The sequence below is a fragment of the Centruroides sculpturatus genome, unplaced genomic scaffold (genome assembly GCF_000671375.1).
Source record: "Centruroides sculpturatus isolate CEXI.00-Female unplaced genomic scaffold, Cexi_2.0 scaffold1186, whole genome shotgun sequence".
Taxonomy (NCBI): domain Eukaryota; kingdom Metazoa; phylum Arthropoda; class Arachnida; order Scorpiones; family Buthidae; genus Centruroides; species Centruroides sculpturatus.
The window spans coordinates 68,871-96,090 of record NW_019385378.1 but is presented as its reverse complement, the minus strand read 5'-3'; the positions used below and the strand labels follow the sequence as shown (position 1 = coordinate 96,090).

The following is a 27,220-nucleotide window of genomic DNA, read 5'->3' as shown; positions in this document are numbered from 1 at the left end:
ATTAACAGCTTCAAAACCCAATGAAAAATACAAAAATAAATATAAGAACTGAATTAAATAATCAGACAACTCAAACATTTTCAAATCAGCTTAGAACTGTTCTCAAGTGCTCTAAAATTCTGAATTTGGAACACTTCAGAACAGTTCTAAACTTGGACGATTCCAAAATCAAATGAATATTCAAACATCTTGGCTTCTACTTGTCATCTGAGATCCACAGTGACCAGAGTCAATTTCCATATAAATACAGTAATTCCTTGGTATTTGTTGATTTTTCCACAAAAAAGTCATCTCAGATTTTCTCGGCATGCCCACGTGACCTTGCTGCTAATTTTGGGTAAACAAGGGAAACCCACACGTTTTCCTGCTCAGTATAGTGATGTTTCTCTTTGTGTGAGCATTATCCTGCATGCCTAGCCAAACAATTCCATTGCTTTCCTTTCCTTTTAGCTCCATCATGGGATCAAAGAAAGTTTCCAGAGCCAGTAGCCCTTCAAAGAAGGCCAGGAACATGATCAAGTTGAAGAAGGAAATAATTGAAAAATACAAGAGTGGCATTAAGATTGCTGTAATTGGCTGCATATAAGGAAAGTCGCCATCCCTGATAAGTTCCACTGTGGCAAAAAAGTAAGCAATAAAGGAGGCTAATGTAGTGAAAGGCATGAATGTGCTAAACAGAAGGTGAATGTGTGAAACAGAGATCGCAAACAATTGAAGATGTCAAACAGTTGTTATTAATTTGGATCAATCAAAAACAGTTAGTTGGTGATTCTGTTTTGGAAACCATCATATGTGAAAAGGCCAGACTGTTGTATGCCAATCTCATTAAGAAAATGCCTGGGACAAGTGCTAGTGTACTTGGTGATTTTAAGGCCATCAGAGGCTGGTTCGAGAAATTCAAGGTGCACTGGTATACATAGTGTTATACTAGGCATGGCAAAGGTGTGAGTTCAGACAAGTCTGGGGCCGAAAAATTTGTGTCCGAATTCAAAGATTATGTAGAGGATGAAGGATTCATTCCCCAACAAAGTCTTCAACTGTGATGAAACTGGCCTCTTTTGGAAGAAAATGCCAAAGAAGACATTCATTATTCAGAAGGAAAAGGCACTTCCAGGACATAAGCCTATGAAGGATGGGCTAACTCTTTTGTTGTGTGGTAATACTAGTGGTGATTGTAAAGTGACCTTACTGATGTACCATTCAAAAACTCTTAGAGTGGTTAGCAGAAACAATGTGATTAAAAGTAAATTGTGTGTGATATGGAGGGCAAACAAGAGGCCAATTTTCATTGAGTGAATGAATGAAGTGTTTGGCCCGAATGTGAAAAAATACCTCAAGGATAATTAATTGGTTGCCCCTTAAGTGTTTCCTGGTAATGGACAATGCTCCTGCACATCCTACAGGTTTGGAAGACATGTTGTTGGAAGAGTTCAGTTTTATCACAGTGAAATTCATGCCCCCTAATACCACTAGGGTTTGTCGGTTTTTAAAAACTGGTTTTTCCAAGTAAAAAAACCAGTTTTTGAGCCTACACTTAAAACATAAAAATTAATTAATTATTTGATTAAAAACATCAACATTTTGACATAAAATCATCTCTGGCATAAAATGAGAATATTGTTAAATACTAAGTTTTGTAAAACTAACTAGAAAACAAAAAAAAATCCTCCTATGCCTAAAAAGTGTCCAATTCGGCTCAATTCAAGCTCTGAATGAGACAGTTGGGACCATATCAGAGCTGTATGAGTATATCTATAAGAGCAAAAAAATCAAAGAAACCATACCTCTACAAGTGACCCTTCACAAATTACAGCCCCCAAAATCAGGTCATGCTAGATTGATTATATAAATATCTTCAAGAACTTGAAAAAGTGACTTCATCCAGCCCTAAGAAGGAGTTTTTTAATATTAGAGGGTACAAACAGAAGAACAAAAAATTTAGATTTATTATTTAATGCTTTAAAAACGATAAAACCCAGCTCAGTAGCAAGTGAGAGTTTTTTCTATTTCTGCAATTTTGTGTGTAAAATAAGAACACATTTGAGCAATAGATCTATAGACATTCTCTGCTTTCTAAAATCATATTTTCTTAAGAAAAATAAAAAATAATTTTTTGCAGGCATTCATTGTTGTTCTTTTTTCTTTATGGTTTTCTATGGAGTAAATTTTATAGTTTAATGTGATATTATAGCATAGAATTTTTTTTGTTTTGTTTTCTGTAGACATTGTTCAATTTTATTTTGTTATATTTTTGAAATGTTATAAATATTAATAAATTTAAAAGTTTTAAATGAAGCTGAAAATATCTCTTATCTCCATTTTTTGGGTAAAAATTCGAAAACTGGTTTTGTAGAAAAATTGAGATTTGAAAACCGTTTTTTTTTCTTTTGTTTTAAATGTCTGTTTTTGTATAAACCTTAAATATCACACCATTCATCTAACCCATGGACCAGAATGACATTTCAAATTTCAAGAAACTATGCAAAAGCAATGTTTCAAAGGTGTTTTGAGGGGACATCAGATACAGAATTGTCCTTAAGAGAGTTCTGGAAAAAACATTTCAACATTCTCAACTGCACTATACTCATAGATAAGGCTTGGCAGGGAGTGACATCCAGGATGTCACTCCCTGCCAAGAACTCTGTCTGGAAGAAATTATGGCCAGAATGTGTGCATGAAAGAGATTTTGAAGGATTGAGCCTTCACCTGATGACCCTGCACATGTGATGCAGTCAATTGTTGATCTGGGGAAGTCCATGGGGTTGGAGGCAAGTGGTGAGGCTGTTGATGACTAAACTTATCATAATATTTTTTTCTCAAACCAGGGCAATTTTGAGAAAATACACACAATAGAAAATAAAACCTACTAGGATAAGTACCCATGATTGAAAAACTTAAATAAAGTTGTTAACAAAAAACGAGTTAAAGCAATTTTTAATAACTCAACTTCTTAATAGTAAGGTATATTCAGTTATTAATAATTATTACTAGTGTAAACTTTATTTAAAATTCTTTGTCACTTAAATCAGTACCATTAAAATATGACAATATATTTGAGGAAGTTCCTTCTGCTGCTACTAGGCTTGCCTTATGTTTCACACATTTTAAGTGATTTTAATGTCTGAACGTCCACCATGAGTTACTGAAAATTTTGAAAAGCACAGTTCACATTTCACTTTGTCATTACAATCACAAACTTTTTCAAAAATGGATAATCCTTTTTTAATTCATCAGTAAATACATGATTTCTTTTTGGCATTTTTGAGATTAAATTAATTTAATGCACAGCACAAAATAATTTCAAATGCCGACTGGCAATTTAAACTTGACTAAGGTAGGACACGTGGAACAATGATGTGGCCAGTGTAACTTTCAGTGTTGCCAACTCTAATTGAAACAAAATATCTAAAAAACAAAATTGAAACATCTGGATCTCATAGGCTATGTGCTATTATAAATTCTGTGAAAAAATAGCTAGATGAAAAAATAAAACATCTAAATTCATTAGGCCACATGCTATGGATTTTGAGTGAAAACATCTAGACATTAATTAAAAGTACTTAGATCTAGATACAAAATATTTATATTGGCAACAGTGAGAGTAACAGAGGGGATATTTTAGTTGCCAAATTGCTATTTTATCCGATTCTGCACTATTTTTACTTTTTGTATATTCAGCACTTAAAATTTTACCAAATAACTAGGACAAAATGACAAACTGGCCAGGACGCAGGGACCACATCATCAAACCAAGACAGTCCCAGTCAAAGTGGGACATCTGATAAGCCTATGGATGAACCACAGTGAAGAAGTCAGCATTGAAGAGCTGCAAAACCTTCACCTAAAGTACAGCAGACAGCAGGTGAAGTTGCTTCAGATGAGGAGGAAGAGATTGGAGAATGTGTGTTCTTCAGAGATTAAGGACATCTCCATGTGGTGTAAGGTACAGGGGTTTGTGGAGAAAAATAACCCAGACAAAGCTGTTGGGTCGTGTCTGCAACTTGTTTAATGATAATGTTTTGCCCCATTTTAGACAAATCTTAAAAGGGCAGCAGAAACAGACTTCTTTGGACAGCTTTCTTGTGTGACATGGATCCATTGACTCAGAAACTGGTCCTAGTGTCAAAAGACCAAGAAGAAAAGTGACCGTAGATAGTGCCTTGATACCTAAGGTCCTTATGGAGAGGGATTTCCGTTCTAAACAATGATATCTGCACCTCTCTCCCCTCCTTGCAGACTTCCATACACCAAGAAGAGTCTTCAGAAAGGTAAATGCCATGTTAAATGTTAATTTATTCTTTACATTAATATAAAATGAATATAAAAGACTAGTTTCTTATTGTTTAGTATTAAACACTGTATTTATTCTCTATAAAATGTTTTTTGGTATGTATTTTGGAACGTATAGAACAAATTAATTGGATTTACATTGATTCATACAGAAATAATTGCCTTGGTTTTTGCCGGTTTCGGATTTCGCCAATTGCTTTCAGACAGATTATCGACAAAAACCAAGGTATCACTGTATAAAGATTTATATTGCAATGTATGCATACACATTTTTTTTATTTTCATAAGCAAAAACATGAATTTTAAGATTTAATAGAAATGGTAATTTGTAACGATAAATTTTATATTTATATAAATGTCGTTTGAAGATTTAAGTAAAAGTCATTTAAATTACTTTTCTATCAAAATTTTGCCTGACATATTATACTCTGGTTAATTTTTAGTACTACCGAATTTCTTTAAAGCATCTCAAATGGCCCAGTTTTATGAATAACCAAAATAGATAATCGTCTAAATGGTTAAATGGCAATTTTGTGCCAATCAATCATCACTAACATAACTGACAATCTATTATTTTTTCCATAATAATGCTTTATGGAAATACAGCAGTTTACATAAGTCACCTTTAAACTCAAACAGTTCTGATATTTTCTCATTTAAATCTTTCATTCTAAGCATGTCATTTTTTGAAAATTGTTTATAGAATGAAAGATTTGAATGAGAAGTATGACATTAAAATGTATGGATTGAAACAAGCCATTCGATTTTGAAGATTGTTTACATAAATCAAAGAAGGGAACGGAAGTCTTCCCAAAAACGTTTGATTAAAAATAAAATGGCTCCTTAATTAACAGTTTGGTGTGCTAATAGTGATTAAAATACATGAGATTACTTTAGTAATGACAATCGGTATCAACATTATTGTTACAGTATTGCATATTTAAATGTTTAACATTAATTTATGAAAACATGCAATTTTAATTTTTCAACAAATTAAAAATATGCTTCATTAAAACATCAAATAATTGTTAATTTAGTTAGTTATATTATGTATAACAATCAATACATTTATATGTATAACCTCTTTATTCATTTAAAACATTTATATCTATTTCAAACTCTTGATAAGATCAACTTATGCCAAGAGCTGCACCAATGAGCATGACGAAAACCTTTTAAAACAATTATTCACGCTTAGTTTGGTTGGTATTTTAAATTGAACTGATTATATACTCATATTTGTGAAAATTGCAACACTATGAGGGAATTGTCAGAAATTAATGAAATTTATTCTGCATATTACTGATATTAGTGGTACAAATAAATGATCAAATTTACAAGACAAAAAAAAAAAAAAAAAGAATGTCAGAAATCAGTACTTTGTGTGTCCACCGCCATTCTGAGTGATGAGAGTCTGTACATGTTGTGGCATTGAATCATTGATTCAGGTTCTGAATGTAATCCTGGAGAATGACATTCCAGATGGCTTCAACTTGACGCCAAAGTTCAGTCTTATTGTGTGCCTCACCAGCTTTATGAACAAATTGCCGACCAATGAAATCCCAGATATGCTCGATGGGCGACATATCCGGGAAATAAGCAGGCCATGGAAGAAGCGAAACCTGTTGTGCACTGAAGAAGGCTTGTGTAGTCTGAGAAACATGTGCATGGGCATTACCCTGCTGAAATACAGCACCCGGAGTGCATCGAAGAAGGGGGAAGATCTCTGGCTCCACAATTTCCTGTATGTAGTGATCACTGTTGAGGTTGCCCACAATGTGCACTAGATGGGATTGACAGTTATACCCAACAGCTCTCCACATCATGATGCCAGGCATTTTAGTGGTATGATGCTGGATAACACACTGTGGAAGCAGACGTTTCCCTCTGTAATGTCTGACTTGTACTCTTCCATCATTGTATTGCAGATTGTAGCGAGATTTGTCAGAAAAAACAACTTGTTATCACTGGGTATGCCACGTGCTGTGTTGCTGAGCCCATTGAAGTCAAAGGCGTCTGTTAATCAGCGAGACGGGAATCCTGTGTAGAGGAACCCTTGCACACAGTTCATGCTGCAGCAGATGGTGATGAACCGTGGAGCTAGACAACAAAACACCTGTAGCCATGCTCCAACGTTGTGCCAACACACGAGAGGATGCTGTACGGTCCATCACAGCCATGCGGATGAGGTGTCTGTCATCTCATGCTATTGTGCTATTGTTTGCCCCACTGTCAGGTTTTCACCTTATTTGGTTTTCCTCTATCCATTTCTTCCAAACATGCATCACTGTTGTGGCATTACACTGCATGCGAGCTGCAATTTCTTGATACAAAAATCCACCCTCTCGCATACAGACGATGCGGTCTCACACAAACTCTGTTAGTTATTTGTATGGCTTCCTCTGCTTTTGATGAGGCATATTGACCACTAATGAAACATTTACCATGGACAGAGGAAGGTAAACGGATTTCAACGCATCTTTAATGCATCTTTACAGTCCTTTATATACCTGGAACAAGCGGTTGATAAGGAGCCGGTTCTTGTTCCACGCATGTGCAATTGCTTTGTAATTCTACTCATTTGCATGTCTTACCTCATTTTACATTTCCTTCATGGTGTTGCAATTTTCACAAACATGAGTGTAGTATATTATAATGTGTTTTATTTGATCTATTGTTTTAATAGGAAGAAAAATTTTCCATTTGATAATAAATGTAAAAAAAGTCAAAAATATGTTGTTAATGAATTGTAAAATTTAGAATCTTATAAATGTTCTAGCAATATTAATTTATATTTTTTGTTTTAGTAATGTGACAAAATTGTTTAATAAATATTAAGCATATTATATTTTGAAATTATTAGAAAAACAAATGAATTTATGAATCAATCGTAACCACATTTTTGTATTACATTTATCAAAAAATTACTTATACACAGTCAATTTTTTAAAATAAAATTACAAACCAAGAGAATATTTCACAAATTTCATGAAATTTATTAAATATTCACATAATAATTTACACTGTGACATATGCACCCCATTCTCCACATTTTAGAGAGAATTCTCCAGCATATTTGATTTTCGGATATCTGCATCTACAAATATGACATCTATTGCTTCAATAACAGTCAACATAGTTCCGGAAAGACTAGACTATACAGTAGTTCATACTTGGCACTTAACAATATACACACACTGGAGGGAAGGCTAAGTCAGTTAATTGGCACGGCAACATTTGTCGCTCAAGAAAAATGCATAGAAAATGGTGAAAAAAAGTCAAAGTGATGTTCCCTTTTCTTTGTTTGAGAGTTCAAACTATCTTGTAAAATCCCAACAGACTGGTGGGAGATATACTATACAATTCGTTTGTTAAAGTGTGGACAATTTCTGAAGCAAGAACTCACTTTGACTAAGTCTTGAATCAAATAATGCATTCTCGTTATTGCTCTTCGATGAGAAACAACATAAAAAAAGTCATTCGAACTCCTACCTCAAGATTATTTGTTACGGATTTCTCTTATTGCTTTCTTCAATTTCTTTCAAGAGATCTTGATATTCCTTGGGAGTGAGTTCAATGTCGTCAACTTGGCGTTTCTTTCTTTTAAAATCATCTTGACTGGTGACTTCTATACACAGAACAATGAATGAATTATTGCATGAATATTTTTCTTGGTCGAGTAGTTTGTTCCTCAGTAGTGAACTGGCCAGTCCGACTTTTCCCAGACTGCCCGAATTCCATGCGTCACAGTAGGATTCCATTACTCTGACACCATGTCTGTCTGCACCGTGCCACACTAATTTCTGAGGCCTTTTGAATAAAAAAAATATTTAATTATAATAAAATTAACTATATTAAAATTACTATTATGTATTAGATAAGTACCAAGTATTGTCTGAAAGGATATTTCTGCCGTCAAAAGAATAAATACGGGGCGGATGAGGGAAACTTCCACCTTCTCCCGTGAAGAGATCCTTCCATGAATTAAAAATAACTTCTCCCTATAATTAATTTTTTTTTAAATGTAAAAAACCAAATTCAAAACTGAATATAGACAAATGTTATCTATTTTAGAATAAGTTTTAACATACCTTGATATTTACAACAGGGAGATTTGCATCTCTAAACCTGACTATACTTTCTAAATTTTGTACTCTGGACGTGAGGAAGGCCCGGAATGTGCCTCTGAGATTTGCACGACGAGACTGTCGGTAACATTCGTAATCGGCTCCTCTGACTCCATGCATATCTCCCGAATATGGCTGATTTAATGCCGCCATGCGTAACTATTAAAAAAAAAAAAAAAGGGCTTAAAATGACATTTATAAATAATACAGTTGGAATCTCATTACATAATTAATGTTTTCATTTGAGAATGCTATAGTAATATAAAAATATGATAAAGTATTTTAATTAAAAAAATCAATTATAGATATTCTTGTGCATATTGAGTGAAATGGAATAGTGTATATAGATCTCTGCTAATATTGTAAGATTTTTCTAAACAGAATTGTTAAAATAGGAAATATTCTACATCTGTATAAATAGTAAATCCTATTTATATAAATGTCTTTGTCTATTAAGGAAACAATACAATTTTTTTTATAAACAAAAAATGACTGCTTTACTATTCCTCCAAATTTTCATACAGACAAAAATAATTGAAACAATGCATAAGTATTGGTTTAAAAAATACAAATGGTGGGATATTATGTAAAACAGTATTTTAGTTATTGTACCAATATCTTTCACAGTGTAGAAGTGCAAAACTNCCATTTCTATTAATATAAATAATACTATAAACTGTCATTTTTTTTTATTATGTTATTAATATTAACTATTTTTTCTATACAATAAGTGTTCATTGTTAATGAAAAAGTATCAAAAATTTATGATGTTAATTCAATTTTTGTGGGACCTTGACTCTTGGGGGCCCAGGGCTTAAGCCCTATTAGTCCATATGTAAATCTGCCCCCGGAGATACTGTTAACATTCAATTGTATTTAATAAAACTGGTTAATGGAATAGTAAAAAAATAAAGACTATCCTTTTAAGCCAGCAAAAACAGCATTTACTACCACAAACCTTTAATTCAGAAAATAAAACATTTGTGACAGTAGTACTGAAATTCTAGTTGTATGCTTATTAGACTTAAAAATGTTATTTACTTGACAAGTACTTTTGATCTAATACTAATCATTCAGGCCTATATAACAAAATGAAACAGCAATTCAAATAAAATGTATCAAATTATGAATTTAAAATGTTTTTAGAAATTGTAAAAAATGGCATTCAATATATGCCAATAAAAAATTAATAATAAATAAGTTAACAAGTAAATATATAAAGTATAAATAAAAGAAAATAACTTAACCTTTATAATGAAATATTGTATATGACATTTTTTATTTGTATAGATAGCAATTTATATACCGTATGTATTTTCAAGTATTTGAAAAAAATCTGTTTAGCATTGATATATCTTTAATATAGAAAAGAACGTAACATTAAAAGATATATTAATGTTAGACATGTATGCTTTGCCAGATGCTTGAAAATGCATAGTAAATATAGTATTTCATTACAAGAGTTATGTTATTTTCTTTTATTTATACATATTTAACTGTTAATTCATTGATTAGCCTGTACTGAATGGGTATTTATCTACTATTTCTTCCAAAATTTTTAAATTCATAATTTGATACAATTTATTTGAATTGCTGTTCCATTTCATTATGTAGGCCTCAAGATGATCAGCATTATATTGAATATACTTGCTAATCAAATATTATTTTTGCAAGTTTAAATGTTCGATATTAACAATACATTAAAATCCTATGTAATATTATGAACATATTGAACTAAATTACTCATAAGTTTCTCTTCATCAGAAATATAAATGAAATCGAAAATTCAATGAGAATTTTCAATTTAATCACTAAAAGAAATACTGTATTATTAAAATTAAATTTAAATTACAACTTTTTTACTGATAGCATTTATTTTAATTTTCACTTCATTTTGATATTGTTATAATAATAAAATAAAAACTTTACGGTTAATATTAATTTAAAAATAGAAAATCTCAAAAATTAAATTAGAAGAAATATACTGTATGTACATAAGCATCCTTTTCACCAAAAAATCCAATTTAAATTAAGAGATTCACAGTGTTATTAATGGTTCAAAAATCAGGCTAAAAATTTAAAATAAGCACTTACTTTTGCCTTTTTTATTTAAGGCATCTTCAGTAAATTGAAACATGTGGTGAATTGATTGAAGTTATAAGTAAAATTTTAAAAAATTTGATTCAGCATGCTTATAATATTTGTGCTCTAACACTAAAAGATTAAATTTATTGAACAGATAAATAATAAATTTTTGTAATATTTCTAAATAAATTCAAACTGAAAAGCTAACTCTATTGTCAGACAAATGTTTTCGTATGTTTCCTAAGTATAAGTAAATTTTAAAATAATTGAGGATAATAATGAACAAAAGTTCAGGCGATAAAATGACAAATCATCATTTTATCGTATGACAATAAATTACAATTCAAAAAATAATTCTGCTCTAATTACAATCATTTGAATTTTATCAGTTTTCATGTCAAAGGACAAAAGATTGCTGACTACCGACAGAGAGAAAAATAGAACTTCTGTTGACTTTTCTCTGTAAACAAAAGAAAATGGAGTTCAGTAGCAGTGCATGAAGTGTTGTACACTAAACCATTAGAGTAGACCCTCCCTATAACACTGTAGATAATTCCATGTTGTATGAGTCACTTAGATTTTACAAATACGTGAGCTGTTCACAGTCGTATTTGTAAAATCTAAGTGACTCGTACAACATGGAATTATCTATAGTGTTATAGGGGGTCTACTGTAATTGCCATTTTCCACTCTCACAAAGTTTGAATCGGCTTTATATCTGGTCAACTGGAAATGAGGCCCTCTTTCACTAGGATAATGCAATTTTTTTTTTCTCAAAAGACACTGTGGCCAGGTTGGCCTTTTACAAGCATCTTACAGTAAATCAACAAAACCAACAAAAAAAAAAAAAAAAAACAGGATGTGAGATGAGAAAGAAAATTAATTAAGAACAAATAATAAGAAATAAAACAATTAAATTGGGAAATTTTAGATAAGTCAGGTGAACAAGATGGATGAACACCTTCCAATTTTCATATATTATTCAAACAACAATATAATTTTATAAATCTTATTTTAAAAATGCAAAAACTTTCTGTCAACCCATGTTTGGAGAAAAATTGATTTTTTTTTTCATTTACTGAAGTGATAATATAAATTGCTGATTAACTGCCTATGGCTTAAATTTTTGATAATCATCATAAGAGTCAACATAATACTAGTAGAATCTATTGGAAAAAGATCCAAACAAGAAAGAATTTATAAAAGCAAATAATTCTAATTATATCCATTGTGCTCAGGGTTTACACATCATTCTGTATAAGTTCATTATCGTCTCATAATCAGATTTTTCCTAATGCAAAAATGGAGAGAATATTAAATGTTAAAATTCTATATGCAACTGTTTTTACATATTTAGATAATAAAAACATTGAAAATCATTAAATATATTTCATTTTTAAAGCTATAGTTCTATAACTATGAACTACTACTTTAAAAGTTTCTTTTTATAAATTTAATTTTAAAAAAAATTAAGATTTAGCCACAAATATTAAATATTTTTACATGTCTTCAATTTATAATACTGTAGTAATATTCTTATATTCTGTCAAATTTAAATAAAAAAATTTTTTCAGGTGTAATAAAGCACATACCTTTCTCCTTATCTATGCATTAAAAAAATAGATAAATATAAAGATTATATTCTAACATTAAAATACAATTAATACTTTTTATCCAAATATTATAAACAGATATCTTACCCTGGGTGCTTTTTCTAATTTCAAACTTCCTACTGCTGGACTTAATGGTCCAAATGTTGTTGTACTTGGCTAAAAATATTTTCAATGCTTATTAAATATTAAGAATCACTTATTATAAATTCTATAAAAATCAGGAAATGAAGACTTACTGTTGTTGTTATTGAAGGTAGTGGAACTAAGGATCCCAACTATAAAATAATTTAATAATTATTGAATTACTATAATGTTATGGCACCTTTTTATGATAATGTATTTGTTTGTAACAAAGAAAAATTAGAACTAATAGAGATTAAAAATAAGTATGTAATTAAGTTATAGTCTGATGATTTAAATCTATATAAAACATTAACTGCTTCAAAAATTTCAACTGTCTATGTATTCTTTAATATTGGTGATTTCCTTACAATACTTTTATTATACAAGTATAAATTCTGAATTATTTAACAATTTGGGGTTAATGTATTATAAATATTTAATTAAAAAGACTGTTCACATTCTTACATTAATTTGTAAATAGGGATTGTCCAAAAATTACATAATGTTATTTTTATACTTTTTAATTACTTTTTATCCCATTCTCCTTATAATTCTCCATAACACTGTTGTACATATCTACTCCCAAAATTATGTAACACATATCCTCCATCAACTCCCTTGGTTGTTTTGGCACAGGATACCAAACATTATGTTACTTTATTAATTACATATATAACATATAAAGCAATGACATGAACAATATGGTTTACTATGCAATACTTCTGAAATAAAAATGAATTGTTCTGTTGAAACCTTAACATTACTTAACATGTTTGTAAATACCCCAATCTGCTTGTAACTCATCATGATGATTTCTGCATACCTACCCATCAAATCATATTTGCAATACATATAATTATATAATTTTTGGATGGCCCTGTACCAGCTAGGTTAACTAGAAGTAAAACACAAGTATTCTGAATTACTGACTTCTGTTATTGGCAATCATTTTTAAAGTAGAATTTTACAGTCCATAAAAAATATAAACTATTACATGGGTTTAGAAATCTGTCTTATGCAAGTTTTAAAAACATTTGTAAAAATATTGTTAAATTGTCATGTTCTTTATTTTAACAATCATCCAGTTTTGTTCCAAATAATATTTATAACCTGTTATAGAAGATTAAATACATGTTTAATACCATATTCTTCATAAACAATATTAAACTCCATTATATTATTTTGTCTAATTAAAAATGTAATTATGGTAATTTTCTTTTGCTGTTGTGACAATAACATTCTAATACCAAAAAATTTTTTCTCTTTGTTTATCATTTCTAGAATTTTGTCTCTTTCTAGGCTGCAGGACAAATTAACAACACTGGGAAGAAGCTACCCTGATAATATGTAAGAGTCTTAACCAGCAAACTAGAGGTCTCTGTGTTTTTACTTGGAGGAGTGAGCATAGCATGAGCAAGGATAGGACAATTCCACAAGGAAGCTTGAGAATGGAGTAAATTTGTTCTTTTCATTTTCATCTAAGATGAATTAGAAAAAGGAAAGTAGAATCTTAGATATCATTGGAAAGAAGACCAAGAACAAATTTCACAATCACTGGTGAGTTAAAATTTTAAGAATCTGCTATGGCCCATATTGAATCTTCCTTTCTTTTCATAAACAATTACAAGAAATACCCTTTACTTCAAACTCCTGTCATTCATATCGAAGTAGAATACATAAAAAAATATCATAAAAAAAATATTAAAAAATTTCAGAAGAGATTTGGGACACTAGCTCCAATATGAGTGGCATTTTGCCAATAACAAACATTTACAATATCCATATTTTAAATTATAGAATATTGACATACCAAAATTGATAAAATATTGAATATCGCTATTTTTGTTAATAATAAGCAACACTCTTTCTGTTGGAAAGAAATGAAGAGCTTCCAAAAGAATATTTCAAAGGATGTGCTACTATATGACTTCAAGGACTAACAGAAACAATAGCAGAAGTGCAATAAATTCCGTGGAGAATAAGAGGGTAAAAACAGTTTCAATTTGTTTTGATTCATGATATATATTTTGACTTTTAGAAAATTAGAACTATCTCTAAAGTAAAATTGAAATATATTATTTCTAGTTAAAACTTCATTTAAATTGAAATTTTTTCTGAAGTTATTTGAACTGAACACTGCATCTATTCTTTGAAATGTTAAAAATTCATAAATATTTTTTTACTTTGGTATTAATATTTCAAGTATTGCAAAAATAGTCACAGTACAAGTAATTTATTAGTAGTAGTTTTTTTAATTCTCTATATTGTTTCTCTATATTTAATCTCTGTTTTGATCTTTTTGATATTTAATCTTCTGTTTTGATTTGCATCATAGCATTTTCTGATTCTGTAATTTTGGAATATAAAAGAGAAAGAAAATATTGGAAATAATGCTGTTTAATACACTCCTCAATGGCAAATTTGCAATGCTATGAAAGAAAATGTGCAGAGTTACAGAATTAATAAGAAGATAAGGGTACCTGAGATATATAAATGATTAAAATCTGTAGTGATCAGTGATGTGGATAGCATTTGAAGGTGAAAAAAGCACTACTGCCTTGAAAGCAAAAGTTAGAACAGTGTCTGCAAAAATTCTAGCAATGAGTTGCATAACTTTCCCAGCAAACAAATTTTGTTTGCTGGGAAAGTTATGCAACTCATCTGTTTGTGGCACTCATAACAATGGTGCCACATACACTATCTGTTATGAGATTTTATTAATAAAACTTATTATATTTTTAATTATTATAAAATGGTAAAAAGCTTAATTTTGAGGATAGCGATGAGTTCTATAAAATGTTGTAAATTCTAATAACTAAATTTGTCATTAAGTCCAATCTCATTCAAGATATGACATATGATCCCCCATTTCCTCCTCCCTCGATCTTTAACTACCAAAATTTAATAGCCTGAATGCCCCTTATATATAAATTACCATGCCAAATTTTGTTTTTTAATCGTTACCTCATCCTGAGATATTAAACAGAATAGATGCCAATTCACACACAACTATGAAAATTTTTTCCATTTTTTTTTTAATTTTTTGGGTTCAAGAAGTCTCAAAAACATGCAGATTTGAAAAAAATTGGAGGATCAAAGTTGACACAATCCCAATAGTTTCTCAAGTCATATACATAACAAGTTGGGAAAGTAAAAACTGCATACTCTGTCACACAGGAGATTTGGACCAGAATGTCAGCACTGTACAATGCTATATGTTGCAGTAAATTTAAGAACACCCAGAAATATGCCAACAAGAAAGTTGACGTAAAGACAAGTTTCAGAGTACACAAATTGACACATCAGGAACATGGCAGTGTGTAAACCATTTACTACTGTGAATGAGGTTACAGCTAAGTTGCAAAATCTGTGTTGTAAGTGTATTCATACATTCAATTGGGAATTGTTTTCATGATGTGGTCTAAATGCTCGATGACCTGAAAGCATATTATTAATATACTGGGCAATGTAATTATGTAGGATTTTACAAATCAGAACATGTTTCAGCATGATAATTATTTTTAATATCTATAAATATCATATTGACTGTAATGCAAAATGTAGTATATGACTTTTTTATCCAAACTTTTCATATATCTTTCTACATGTACAAAAAGTCATTTAAATTGAAGTCTTGATAAAAAGGAAAGCATGTTTTTCTATTGGTTTTGAATTAAAACTAATGAAATCAAAAACAATGAATTAATCTTTTAATAATTAACTTTTATTAGAAGTCAAATGTCTATTTTAATTAAATTAGTTTTAAGTAATAATTGATTTGACTATCTTCCTGGTCTATTATTAATTAAAGTATCACAATATGATGTAAACATTTTATATTTAAAGAAAAAAAATGAAGATACTTACAGGTACATACTGCCATCCTCCACTGACTCGAACAAGTAGTGTTTCTTCATTTAGTACAAATGCTAAAGTACCCAAAGGACTTATTTCTGATAACCTCAATAATCCCTCCATATTTCTAAATGTGACAGCCTGTGGAAATCTATTCTATAACAATCTTTTATTAAGTAAAAAAAAGTAATAATAATATATCAAACTTACACCTGGTACAACAGTAGTTTTAGATTCTTCTGACTGGCCTGGTGTTCCTGGAGGACCAGGAGGGCCGGGGGGACCTGGAGGACCTCGTACAAAATTGCCTGATTGTGAATAAACATCTCCTGGTAGACCCTATGAAATATGTATATTATTATTATTATTAGATCCATATTATTTGTCTGTACATCTGTAGCTCAGCTTTAACTACTTTTTAACTGGTGGAATGTGCATTGCATTCTGAATTAAAATTTTTTCTATAATAACCGTTTAAAATTTTTAATGGGTTAAGTGATGAAACTCAAAACTTATTATAAATTTTAATGGCTAATAATTTTCTTGAATGCAAATGAATGTGTTTATGATGATGTGGTCTAGCTCAAAATTATGGATTTCATTTTTTTCTCATCATTTTTGATATGAGAAGGATTACAACTAATTAAAATAAAATCATGGGTGATGGTATTTACATTAAAACATATAAATAAAATTTACTGAAGCTACAAAATTGTCTTCTTGTTCTGTCATTACAAATACAAACACATTGGCACCCAAAAACAAATTTCAGTGACAAAAATGACCTTTTATTTGAGGCCTCATTTTATTTTATTTTATGTGCCTCCACAATATAGTAGAGCATCAATTAACCAAAAGCTTTCCAGTCTGCAAATTTAAATTTCCACTAGTGCTGTGGTGCTGCAATCTTTGGCTGTCTTGGGCTACTCTAATATTATTTTTATTGGTGTGCGTGTTTTAGCTGGCAGCACTGGCTCAACCATGAGAGGGTACTTCACGACGTGCCAGGATTTGAACAAGTTTCAACACGGGATAAGTTAATATATTTTTTTGTACATAATCGGTTATCTGAAAAATCGATTTCTGAACAACCCCAGTCTCCAATTGATTTGGATAATCGATGCTCTACTGTACAATGCAAAATGGATAAAAATTCTTCTGGAGTTCATTAAAACCAAATCTTGTCTCTAACTGAAATTTGTTTTTGGAAGTCACTGGTGTTTGTAACAATAGAACAAGACGACAATTTTGTAGCTTCAGTAAATTTTATTTGAATATTAGCTGTAACTAAAACATATAATCTTATTTTCTGAGGTTTCAAATTGACTTCACAATTATTATTTTATTTGTTACACTCCAACTCTCTTTATATAAATAAGAGCATTTATATAAAATCATTTCCACAATGATTCACTCTTCAACAAATTAGGAGCATATTTACCCTAAAAATTCTGTCCATTATGAATTATTTGTTTTAAATGTGAATGTGGTCATTTTGAAACCCCAATGTTATATGTTATTCAATTTTACTCTGAAATAATTGTTTTATATCAATAAAAATTGATGCAAAATACACAGCTCAGATAGCTTTATTTCCTTTTCATTATTATTAATATTTAGTTGAGAGTGTTTATTTTACTACTTTTCATTAACTTTACTCTTTCGACAATCCTCATATAATTAGTGATCTTCTAGAAAATTTCACTGTTCCTTAACAAAAATATTTGTGATTAAGACTAATTAAGATGACTACTAATGCAATGTGTATTTTATTAACACAATTTATAGTAAATTGATGCTAAATATGTTATCAATGATGGCAATAATGTAATTGAATATCTTTTCATACTATGATTGAAAGTAGATATTGTTAATATATCATATCATTGCTGGTTTTTGACATACACAGTAAATAAATATTTTGTAGATGTTTAAAGTGACATTTTTATGCAATACTACATTAAAATTGAACTAAAAAGTTTTTTGACAGTTTAAAATCAATCACGAGGAAAAGTGCGAGGTTAGAGTTAATCTAAAATTTAATTATAAATCTTAATTGTTTAGTAGATCAATTACTTATATAATTTTTTGAATCAATTAATTAATCTGTTTTGCAAGTTAAATTATTGTTAATAACTTATAAAAATAAGACTCATAATCTAAATGATTAAGTTAATATTAACTTAAGAAAATTACTGCTAAAAGTGAATCTTCATTTCTGTATTATAATTTTTTGTAATTAGCAGTGCAATGTAATTTGTAATTGTTTGAAATTGCTTACTACTGCATTATTTGAAGAAATATTAGCATATTATTAATTTATTCTACTTACAGGTGGTCCTGGTGGACCAGGAGGTCCAGGAACTGGAATAAAACCACCACTGATTCCTCCAGTAGATTCTCCAGGTTCACCCTAACAAATATATAAGTATGGAAAGGTATTATTATCACTATGAAAAGAAATTTTATAATTATTTTATTAAAATTTTGAAACAGTAAAAATCTTATGTAAAACAATTATAATAAAGTAAACAATTACTATATTTTAGAAAATCTTCAGTCTGCAATAAATATTATTGATAAAAGATCATTAATTAGTTATATATAATTAAATAATTGAAGGGCTTAAAAGAAGGAGGTAACTAGCAAAATGATGTGAAATGTAAGTTTAAAGTTTTTTATGCATATTACATCTGTACTGCATACCATCTTCTTCCATCATCAAACTGCAGAATGGATGGAGAATTATTTACCATGGAATAAACAGGCATTTACTCTCTTCTTCCACATCACTAGCTAAAATTTCATGAAAATGACAGTTACCTCCTCACCAGGCCCTTCAATTCTTTTCTGAAAAACTATCCAAGTTTTTGTGCATTTTCAAAATTATTTAAAAACATTAAAAATTCAGTAGTTAAGATTATTTTATATTTGGCAATCAGATCATTGGTCTAATGTTAAACCTACTACTGAAGTAAGAATAAATTTGATGTCCTGTTCTACAATTTTTAGTACACTTTTCTTTCTAATATTAGACCTTAAACTGTATTTTACTAAACTAGAGTTAACAATAATAATATATTTTTGTGTTTCTTTTTATACATTCTTACTTTTGTTACTTCAAAATTTTACACGTAATTGAACAAACTTCAATTTCTTTGAAAATTTCTTACATTCACCAACTGCAGTCTATTCTAACATATGAGTTCCACCTTATATATATAGTTTGGTTAAAATTAAAGAAAATGATTCCTTCAACAAACCACTCTAGGAGGAATAAAGCCAGATTTAATTGTGGAGCAAAAGTTCAGATGTTCATTTTTAGCAGGTTGGATATTTTTCAAAACATCTTATACATCAAAAAAATTATTCTCAGATTAAAAGTACAAGCAAAAAAAAAAACTACTCTTTTATAACTGATTTCGAGCAATTTATACTGATGAGGTCCACTGATGAAGCTATAATAGCGAAATGAATTTGGAAGTTCTTAATCTAATTAACAAAAAGATACTATACTTCAACCAAAACCAAATTCTTGTTGTTTATCATTTGCTCACTAGTATAAATTGCTTGAAATCGGTTATAAAAGAGTAGTCTTTTTTTACTTGTACTTTTAATCTGAGAATAATTTTTTATTTTTAGAATTTACAAAAATTGTTTAGAAATATTGCCGATCCCATTGTTTTAATTTTATTGAACAAATCTTATACATCAATTAGTTCAACCAAAAAACTATAGAACAGATATGCAATTTATTCCTGTTTCAATTAATCAAGAAATCATCCTAATCATTTTTCTTCATATGTATCATAAATAACACAAGAACAATGAATTCCTTTGTGTTAAAAATGATTTGAATACAGAACTAACCCTGGTTATTACGTCAAATGAAAGTTTTTAGTTGGCCTTTTTTTAGCTCAAAATATGAAACATTGAGTAATTGTTTTTTTTAACAATTTCACCGATTATGTGACATTTCAATTTGTTTTTCTTCACATTCATTTTGGAAGATGAAATTATAATGGTAACAAAGGAATTCACATTAAAAGAACTCAATCAAATGTTTCATGTCTGCCAATCTGAAGCAAAACATAATAATGAATAATGATGATCATAATGTTGAATGTTCAATGAAAGTGCTGAGAAATAGTAAATGCTGTTCACTGTTATCAAGTCATGTAACAAGAGAAGAAATTGAAATTTTCAAATCAGTGTGTCCTACATCATTTTTATGAAAAATAACTTGTATATTTTCAGAAATATTAAATTCAGCTTTTAGTTTTAAAACATTATCATCTCCTTCCTTTAAAGTACATACATAAATAAATGTCTAGTGTAATGTTTAACATTTAAAATTTTAAGCATAATTTTGGAAAATTGTTGGCAACAATCTTCTATTTTCCATGAGTTTTTCTTCTCGATTATTGTGGTGTTTTTGCTGGCAGCATTAACCACAATAATCAAGGTTTCAATTTAATTTTATTTATTTATGTTGTTAAATATTTTCTCATCATTAAATATTTATTTTAAAAATTTGGCTGACAAATTTACACATTAATAAAAAATGTGTAGAAAGACTAAAATGTCTTCATTTTCACCATGTTGGCCATTTGACTTGTCAATGGAGAACATTTAGACTGTTTTATATGTTTTGTGCAGAGGTGTAGCCTCTAAAGAAAGGTTGTCTCTTCAGTGGAAGATTTGTTCCTGGTGATTGGACATGGTGAAAATGAAGACATTTTAGTCTTTCTACTATTTTTTATTAAATNCATCATTCTGTATAAGTTCATTATCGTCTCATAATCAGATTTTTCCTAATGCAAAAATGGAGAGAATATTAAATGTTAAAATTCTATATGCAACTGTTTTTACATATTTAGATAATAAAAACATTGAAAATCATTAAATATATTTCATTTTTAAAGCTATAGTTCTATAACTATGAACTACTACTTTAAAAGTTTCTTTTTATAAATTTAATTTAAAAAAAAATTAAGATTTAGCCACAAATATTAAATATTTAGTTTTAAACAGTTATAAAATTTCTCTTTGATTATTTTAATTATTACCTTTCTTCCTACAGGTCCGGGATAACCTGGAGGTCCTCTTTCTCCTGGTGGTCCTGCTGGTCCTCTTTCACCAGGTTCACCTTTCGGTCCTATCATGGAACAAGTTTATCACAAACAATAATTTATGAGGAATTTGGTTTAAAAAATGTAAATTTATAATTATTTTATTAAGTATACAAAAGAACTTCTAGGAGAATTTAACAATATGTAAAAGTTTACAGGTTAAATTATTAAAATTACAAATATTATATATTAATTTTATTACTACTACTACTACCATGATTTCCTACAGATAATTCAAGGGCTCTCTTTATTTGAAAGCAAGTACTGTACATGTTATGTGATGTAAACAGTGTGGTGGAGTTGTGTTAAAAGTTAAGAATGTATAATGATACATTCTTTCTTAACTTTTAACTGAAAATTGTGTTTAATAAATTAACAAATACAGAAAGAACAGCACAAGCCTACTGAACATTGCTGAACATGGTCAACTAAGTGCAGGAAGATCTTGCACCCCCTGGCAGTTGAGAGGCATGCAGTACAAAATTCACACTCCTTGACATACACCCCTCATTTTGATGTCTCTTGAGATGTTGAAATGTAGTTCTATGTTTCAGACATTTATAGTACTTAGTATGTAAAGACATTCTGTACATATACACTATATCTAATCAGTAACATAACATCAAACTTCTGAATTTGACAAACTTCTCTTTTCCCAAAGCTTTCGTAAAACAAAGTGTAAGATGTCTTGTACAACTTAAGTATCAAAGAATTCTTTTACCTGTCTTCCATAACTGATCTGTTGGCCTGTCTAGATATCTACTAAGATACAACACACTGTATGCAATATCCAGTCTGCTTGTAACAGAAATGTACATAGGACTGCACACCAATCTGCAAAATGGAATTTCTTCACTCAAATTGGATTCTTCTAAATGGAAATTTGTTTCCATAGGTGTGGCAACTTCACAACACTGTTCCATATTAAATATAGTTGAGATACGGGTAATTATTTTGAAATGACTGATTTTTAATTCCTTTTCATCTCAATCAAATTGCATTCCTAAGAATGACGAGACTTCTCCCAAATCTCTGACATTGATCTCTTTGTGCAGATCATTCATTAATTTGTCAATCTCTGCATCTTAATCTGTGATGATCGCATTGTCAACAAAAATAATCAAGTAGGCACCATTACCTATATACAAACAGAAGTCATACTTTGACCTACAAAAATCTAATTTTTCCATGGCTTTGTTAAACTTGAGAAATGCACCAAAATATTGGAATGACAAGCCGTACAGTGCCCTATTCAATTTCAATGTCCTTTTTTTAATATTTAAACCCTTCTGGTATATTGATGTATATATCTTTTTCTAGATTTCAATTTAGAAAGGCAGTTGGGACATCTAACTGATGTAGCTTCCAGCTGTGCTGTACTGCCACTGGGAGTGAAATTCTAATGTAGACAGCCTACAGACTGGCAGGTAGCTAAATTCTCTTCTTCATAAGGTACTTGGAATCCTCTTGTCACTAATCTGGCCTTCCTTGTTCCATTGTCTTTGATTTTAAATATCCATTTTGTGTCTATAGCTGTTGCCTTCTGGCAAATCTACAAGTGTCCACGTTTGAAGTTTCTGATGAGAGTGTAATTCTTTCTCTATAGCTTTCTTCCACTCTGGTAACTCGCATGCGTCCTGGTACATTTTAGGCCAGGTATGGCCAACATACGGCCCGCAGGCCAGACCCGGCCTGTCTAATGAATTTATGTGGCCCATGATCAATCTTTCAATATTAGGTATTGAAGTCCGAATAGCTCAATGAAAAATTCTGATGCCTAAAAAATAAAAAAAAAGGTCAACATCTCACTGCATTTAGAGTTAACCCTCCATTACAAATCTCTTAAGTACAGCGTAGAGTGTTGATAAAGCATGATAATGTGAAAAATGTATCTGTAATCTCTATCTACAATTCAGTCTCTTCAGGATGACACCACAATGAGATCTCACATTACCTCAAAATCTTCCTAGGGCAGCCTCTGGTTCGACCCGGGAAAAAAGTTCTCTTTCCAATCTGGGCTGGGGGCAAAAACTGCTGGCCACCACCCGTTTTAGGCTGTTCTGTCGATGATAACAAACAATATGCAGTATACAATTCAAAATCATTTAAATGGGAAGTTTTTTTAATGTTTCTTCTAACTTTAGTATTTTCTTTTATAGAAAATATATTTCGTTTTGACTATACATACATAGATGAGTCTTTGTCACTTTTCTGTCCCTTCACACGCAGTACGAGGTAATAACAATTCCACCTGCAAAGTCAACCTTTCTATATAGGCTACCATTCGCCTAACAGGTTCGTAAAACAGTTAATAACATCTTCTAGCACAATTAATAATTACATTTTGTTAAAAAATAAAAAATTGCCAGGACAAATTATTTTCTATAAATGTCATACAGTCGACCCCCCTATAATTACGGTCCCTATAATTACGATTCCTATAAAACTACGAAAAAATTGCTACCGGTATCCGTAAAAAATAGTAAAAGTTCCCTATAAACACCTCAAACGTCATCGGGCAGCCGAACTACTTTCCCGCCGTCCGTAGCGCCAACTATGGAGAGATTTCTATCGTCTGGACAGTATTATATAAATTATATATAAATTAGGTACTGTACATATAATTATATATAAATTATATATAAATTAGGTACTGTATATATAATTATATATTAACTTATTGTAACTTTGTTATAATTAAATATATAATTTCCGCCGTCTAGCGTGGCGCCACGCTACGGAGATTTTTACGCTAACTATCGTCTGTCAGTATGTAAATTAGGTACCGTAAGTCTAATACAGTACTGTAATTTTATACATTTCTTGTGAAAGAAACATTTCTTATTCAACGGCGATTAAAATTATTTATATTAATGATGTCTCCGAAGTTCAAGGAACTATTAGCAGAAAAATAAGTTATTAGAAATCGGCGGCAGTTTGCTGAGCTGTTCCGCGACGAAAACAATGTTGAGCAATGGCGATGTCGAATGGTGACACTCGGTAAGTAATCCTACAATTTTTTGTTTATAGCGTAGTTTATACGGATTATTCCCAAAAAATATATACGTATTTTGGAAATGTTGAGTCGGATTAGTCTAGAATCGATTAATTTTATGGAAGAAAATCTTTCAAACAGCCGTAGTCCGTAAACTTGACACGTGTCGGGTTGTGATTGGAAGGATTCGTAAGAAATCGGATTCCTAGAGAATGGAACGTATCTCTATCTTATAGGGGGGTCGACTGTAATTTGTCCTGGCAATTTTTTATTTTTTAACAAAATGTAATTATTAATTGTGTCATGCTACCGCTAGAAGATGTTATTAACTGTTTTACATTTTACGGCGAATGGTAGCCTATATAGAAAGGTTGACTTCGCCGGTGGAATTATTATTACCTCGTACAGCGTGTGAAGGGACAGAAAATTGACAAAGACTCATCTATGTATGTATAGTCAAAACAAAATATATTTTCTATAAATGTCATAATTTGTCCTGGCAATTTTTTATTATTTAGTATTTTCTGTTTTGTCTTCTCTTCTTACATCTTTTAGCTCGCTGCTGTTATTGTTTCCTAGTATTCTTCCATCATCATCTTGCTCTTCTTCAGTACTGGGTATAATTACAGTTGAGGAAACCACCCCCCCTCTTCTATTTGCTTTGATCTGTCTCTTTCATTCTCTATTTACTCCATACAGCCTTTATCAAATCATACAAGGTCTGTTCAAAAAGTATCGGACCTTTGGTCGGCAAAAATAAATTTATTGATTTTGAGGTTCAAAACCCTAATCCCCTTCAAAGTAGTCTCCTTGTTAATGTATACACTTCTCCCAGTGTTCCTGCCATTGCTGGAAACACTGCTGGAACGCATCTTTTGGAATGGTTATCAGCTGGTCCGTCGCATTTCGCATGATGTCTTTTCTCGACTAAATTTGGGTTCCTTTTAGCGGCATTTTCAGCTTGAGAAATAGCCAAAGGTCACTCGGAGCCATGTGGAGAGAGTACAGAGCGTGACGAACCACAGGAGTATTGTGTTTGGCGACGAAAGCCCGAATCAGATGCGCAGAATGGGCGGATGCGTTATCACGATGGAGCTGCCAAGTTTTGATCGACCACAGATCCGGTCGTTTGCGTCGCACTGTATCGGAAAGACGACGAAGGACCTCCTGGTAGTACTCCTTTGCGATGGTTTGGCCTTGTGATGCGTATTCACGATACACCACCCCACGAGAGTCGAAAAAACTGTCAACATGACCTTTGATATTGCTGCGGACCTGCCGCGCTTTTTTTTTGGCCTCGAGGATCGTCCCCGAAAGCCTGCTGAATCTTGCGAATGATTTACACTCGGGTATCGCCAAGGTTTTTGGCAAAATTTGATGTAATACCGCTGCTCGCGTTGTTCAGTCATTTTTCAGCTTAGTGAAATCCGACGAGAGCGCACTACATGACCTCACTCATAGGCCGATTGCCAACGACTGACGCTTCCTGCAGGCGGGAAAAAATTCAGGATGTGCATGACTGTCCCCTCCACAACTCCACCAAAGGAGGCCTCTCGCGCATCATTGGTTTACGCAGAAAAAAAAAGGTCCGATACTTTTTGAACAGACCTTGTACATCTTGTGATCTTACTATCCATTCTTCTGTCGGGATCCATAACCTATAGCTGCCGCGACAGTATCCCACCATAACTGCACATTTTACTCTTGGATCTAGTTTGTTTTGCTTTGGTAGGAATGGGTATCATGCTCGACATCCAAATAGTTTCAGCCTGCTTATATAATTTGTCCATGCCAAAGAAGTGATGGTGTTTTCTTTCTCTGAAGAGCACTTGTTTATGATCTATTTAGTTTATAGGCTGAGCTCTTTAATGCTTCTCCCCATAATTCCTTTGGGATTCCTGAGTCAATGAGTTTTGTGCAGATCATATTTAATAAAGTCTTATTCATGCATTCAGCCTTTCTTCCCCTCTGTGGGCTGTAGCTCATCATTAATTGTAGATGGCATAATTGGCCCACATACATCTCTATGCACAAGGTCATCTATGGCAGTACAGCATCTTTCATTATGGTAGAAAGGAACTCAAAAAGCCTTTCCTTACATTGAGCACATTCTATTTGAAACTTTGAGTCCAAGCTGTCGCAGCACATCTCCCTGTAAGTGACCAAGACATCGATGCCACAAATCGTTTTCAGTTGCAACATGGCACTTTTCTTTAATCCTATTTTCCACTTCAAAAGTATAGATCCCATTTACTCTGTTATATTCAAACACAAAATTATTTCCACAAATTGTTATATATTCTGTCTCCACCATGATCCAATGTCCTTTTGAGACTAACAGCAAGATGTGCTTAATATCAGGAACTAAGAGTGTCTCAATGGTTATCATGTGTCCCCTGACATGCCTGCAACTTACCACTTTTAGTTGCTTTTAAAACTTCACCATTAGCAATATAAATAGTCACTTCATGATCCAACTACAAAATATTATACATAAGGGATTCTAATTTCAGTTTTACAAAATGATTACTCGTTCCTGAATCTAGAACAAAGATAATACTGTTTGAATTGCTTTTCTGATTACAGATGTTTGCTGCATGTAATGAAATTTGCTTTTCTTTACCATAGGTTTGTTGACTGTCTTTATTACAACCATCTTGAGTTTTAAATCCTTTTCTTTGTCCTGACCTGGGCTGAGAGCATTTTGGGCATCGTTCCTGAAAATGCAATTTTCTTCCACATATGTAGCAACCTCTGTTATTTGCCTTGAAACTGACTTCATTGGTTTCCAGGTATAAGTTATTATTTTCTTCACAAGATTTTAATTTTATTTCTTCGTCTAGTAATCTTTCTTTGACAAAATCCATTTTGACTTTTGCCACTGTTTCCAAAACACTATATTTTGACAGTTTTTGTCTCAAATAGTCTGTTTTTTCCATTTTACTTTTATAATTACATGTGCAATGAACAACTATAAGAAATATAATGAAAAAATTGAAA

General features: G+C 31.1%; 1 protein-coding gene and 1 long non-coding RNA gene across 7 annotated transcripts in view; one reads left to right on the top strand and one right to left on the bottom strand.

The window, feature by feature from the left end:
• Positions 1 to 2,168: 2,168 nt before the first annotated feature.
• Positions 2,169 to 22,962, top strand: LOC111638332. Of its 3 annotated transcripts, none has more exons than XR_002758843.1 (5): positions 2,169 to 4,268; positions 13,538 to 13,795; positions 14,117 to 14,224; positions 18,428 to 18,531; positions 21,177 to 22,962. It is a non-coding gene; the product is annotated as an uncharacterized LOC111638332 (long non-coding RNA). The 3 variants fall into 3 exon arrangements; XR_002758844.1 differs by having other exon boundaries at positions 14,095 to 14,224; XR_002758845.1 differs by lacking the exon at positions 14,117 to 14,224.
• LOC111638331 (collagen alpha-3(IX) chain-like) overlaps positions 7,213 to 27,220 on the bottom strand; it is a 48,700-nt gene continuing 28,692 nt past the window's right edge. The window contains exons 13-22 of one of the 4 annotated variants that reach the window (XM_023384023.1): positions 21,163 to 21,251; positions 18,426 to 18,506; positions 16,304 to 16,432; positions 16,106 to 16,234; positions 12,352 to 12,390; positions 12,203 to 12,271; positions 12,095 to 12,106; positions 8,382 to 8,576; positions 8,176 to 8,291; positions 7,213 to 8,100 (exon numbers count right to left, since the gene is read on the bottom strand). In XM_023384023.1, the coding sequence (XP_023239791.1) occupies positions 7,797 to 8,100; positions 8,176 to 8,291; positions 8,382 to 8,576; positions 12,095 to 12,106; positions 12,203 to 12,271; positions 12,352 to 12,390; positions 16,106 to 16,234; positions 16,304 to 16,432; positions 18,426 to 18,506; positions 21,163 to 21,251 (1,163 nt within the window). In that variant the 3' untranslated portion in view covers positions 7,213 to 7,796. The remainder of the gene's footprint in view (positions 8,101 to 8,175; positions 8,292 to 8,381; positions 8,577 to 12,094; positions 12,107 to 12,202; positions 12,272 to 12,351; positions 12,391 to 16,105; positions 16,235 to 16,303; positions 16,433 to 18,425; positions 18,507 to 21,162; positions 21,252 to 27,220) is intronic. The other 3 variants (XM_023384025.1, XM_023384024.1, XM_023384026.1) reach the window with 3 other exon arrangements.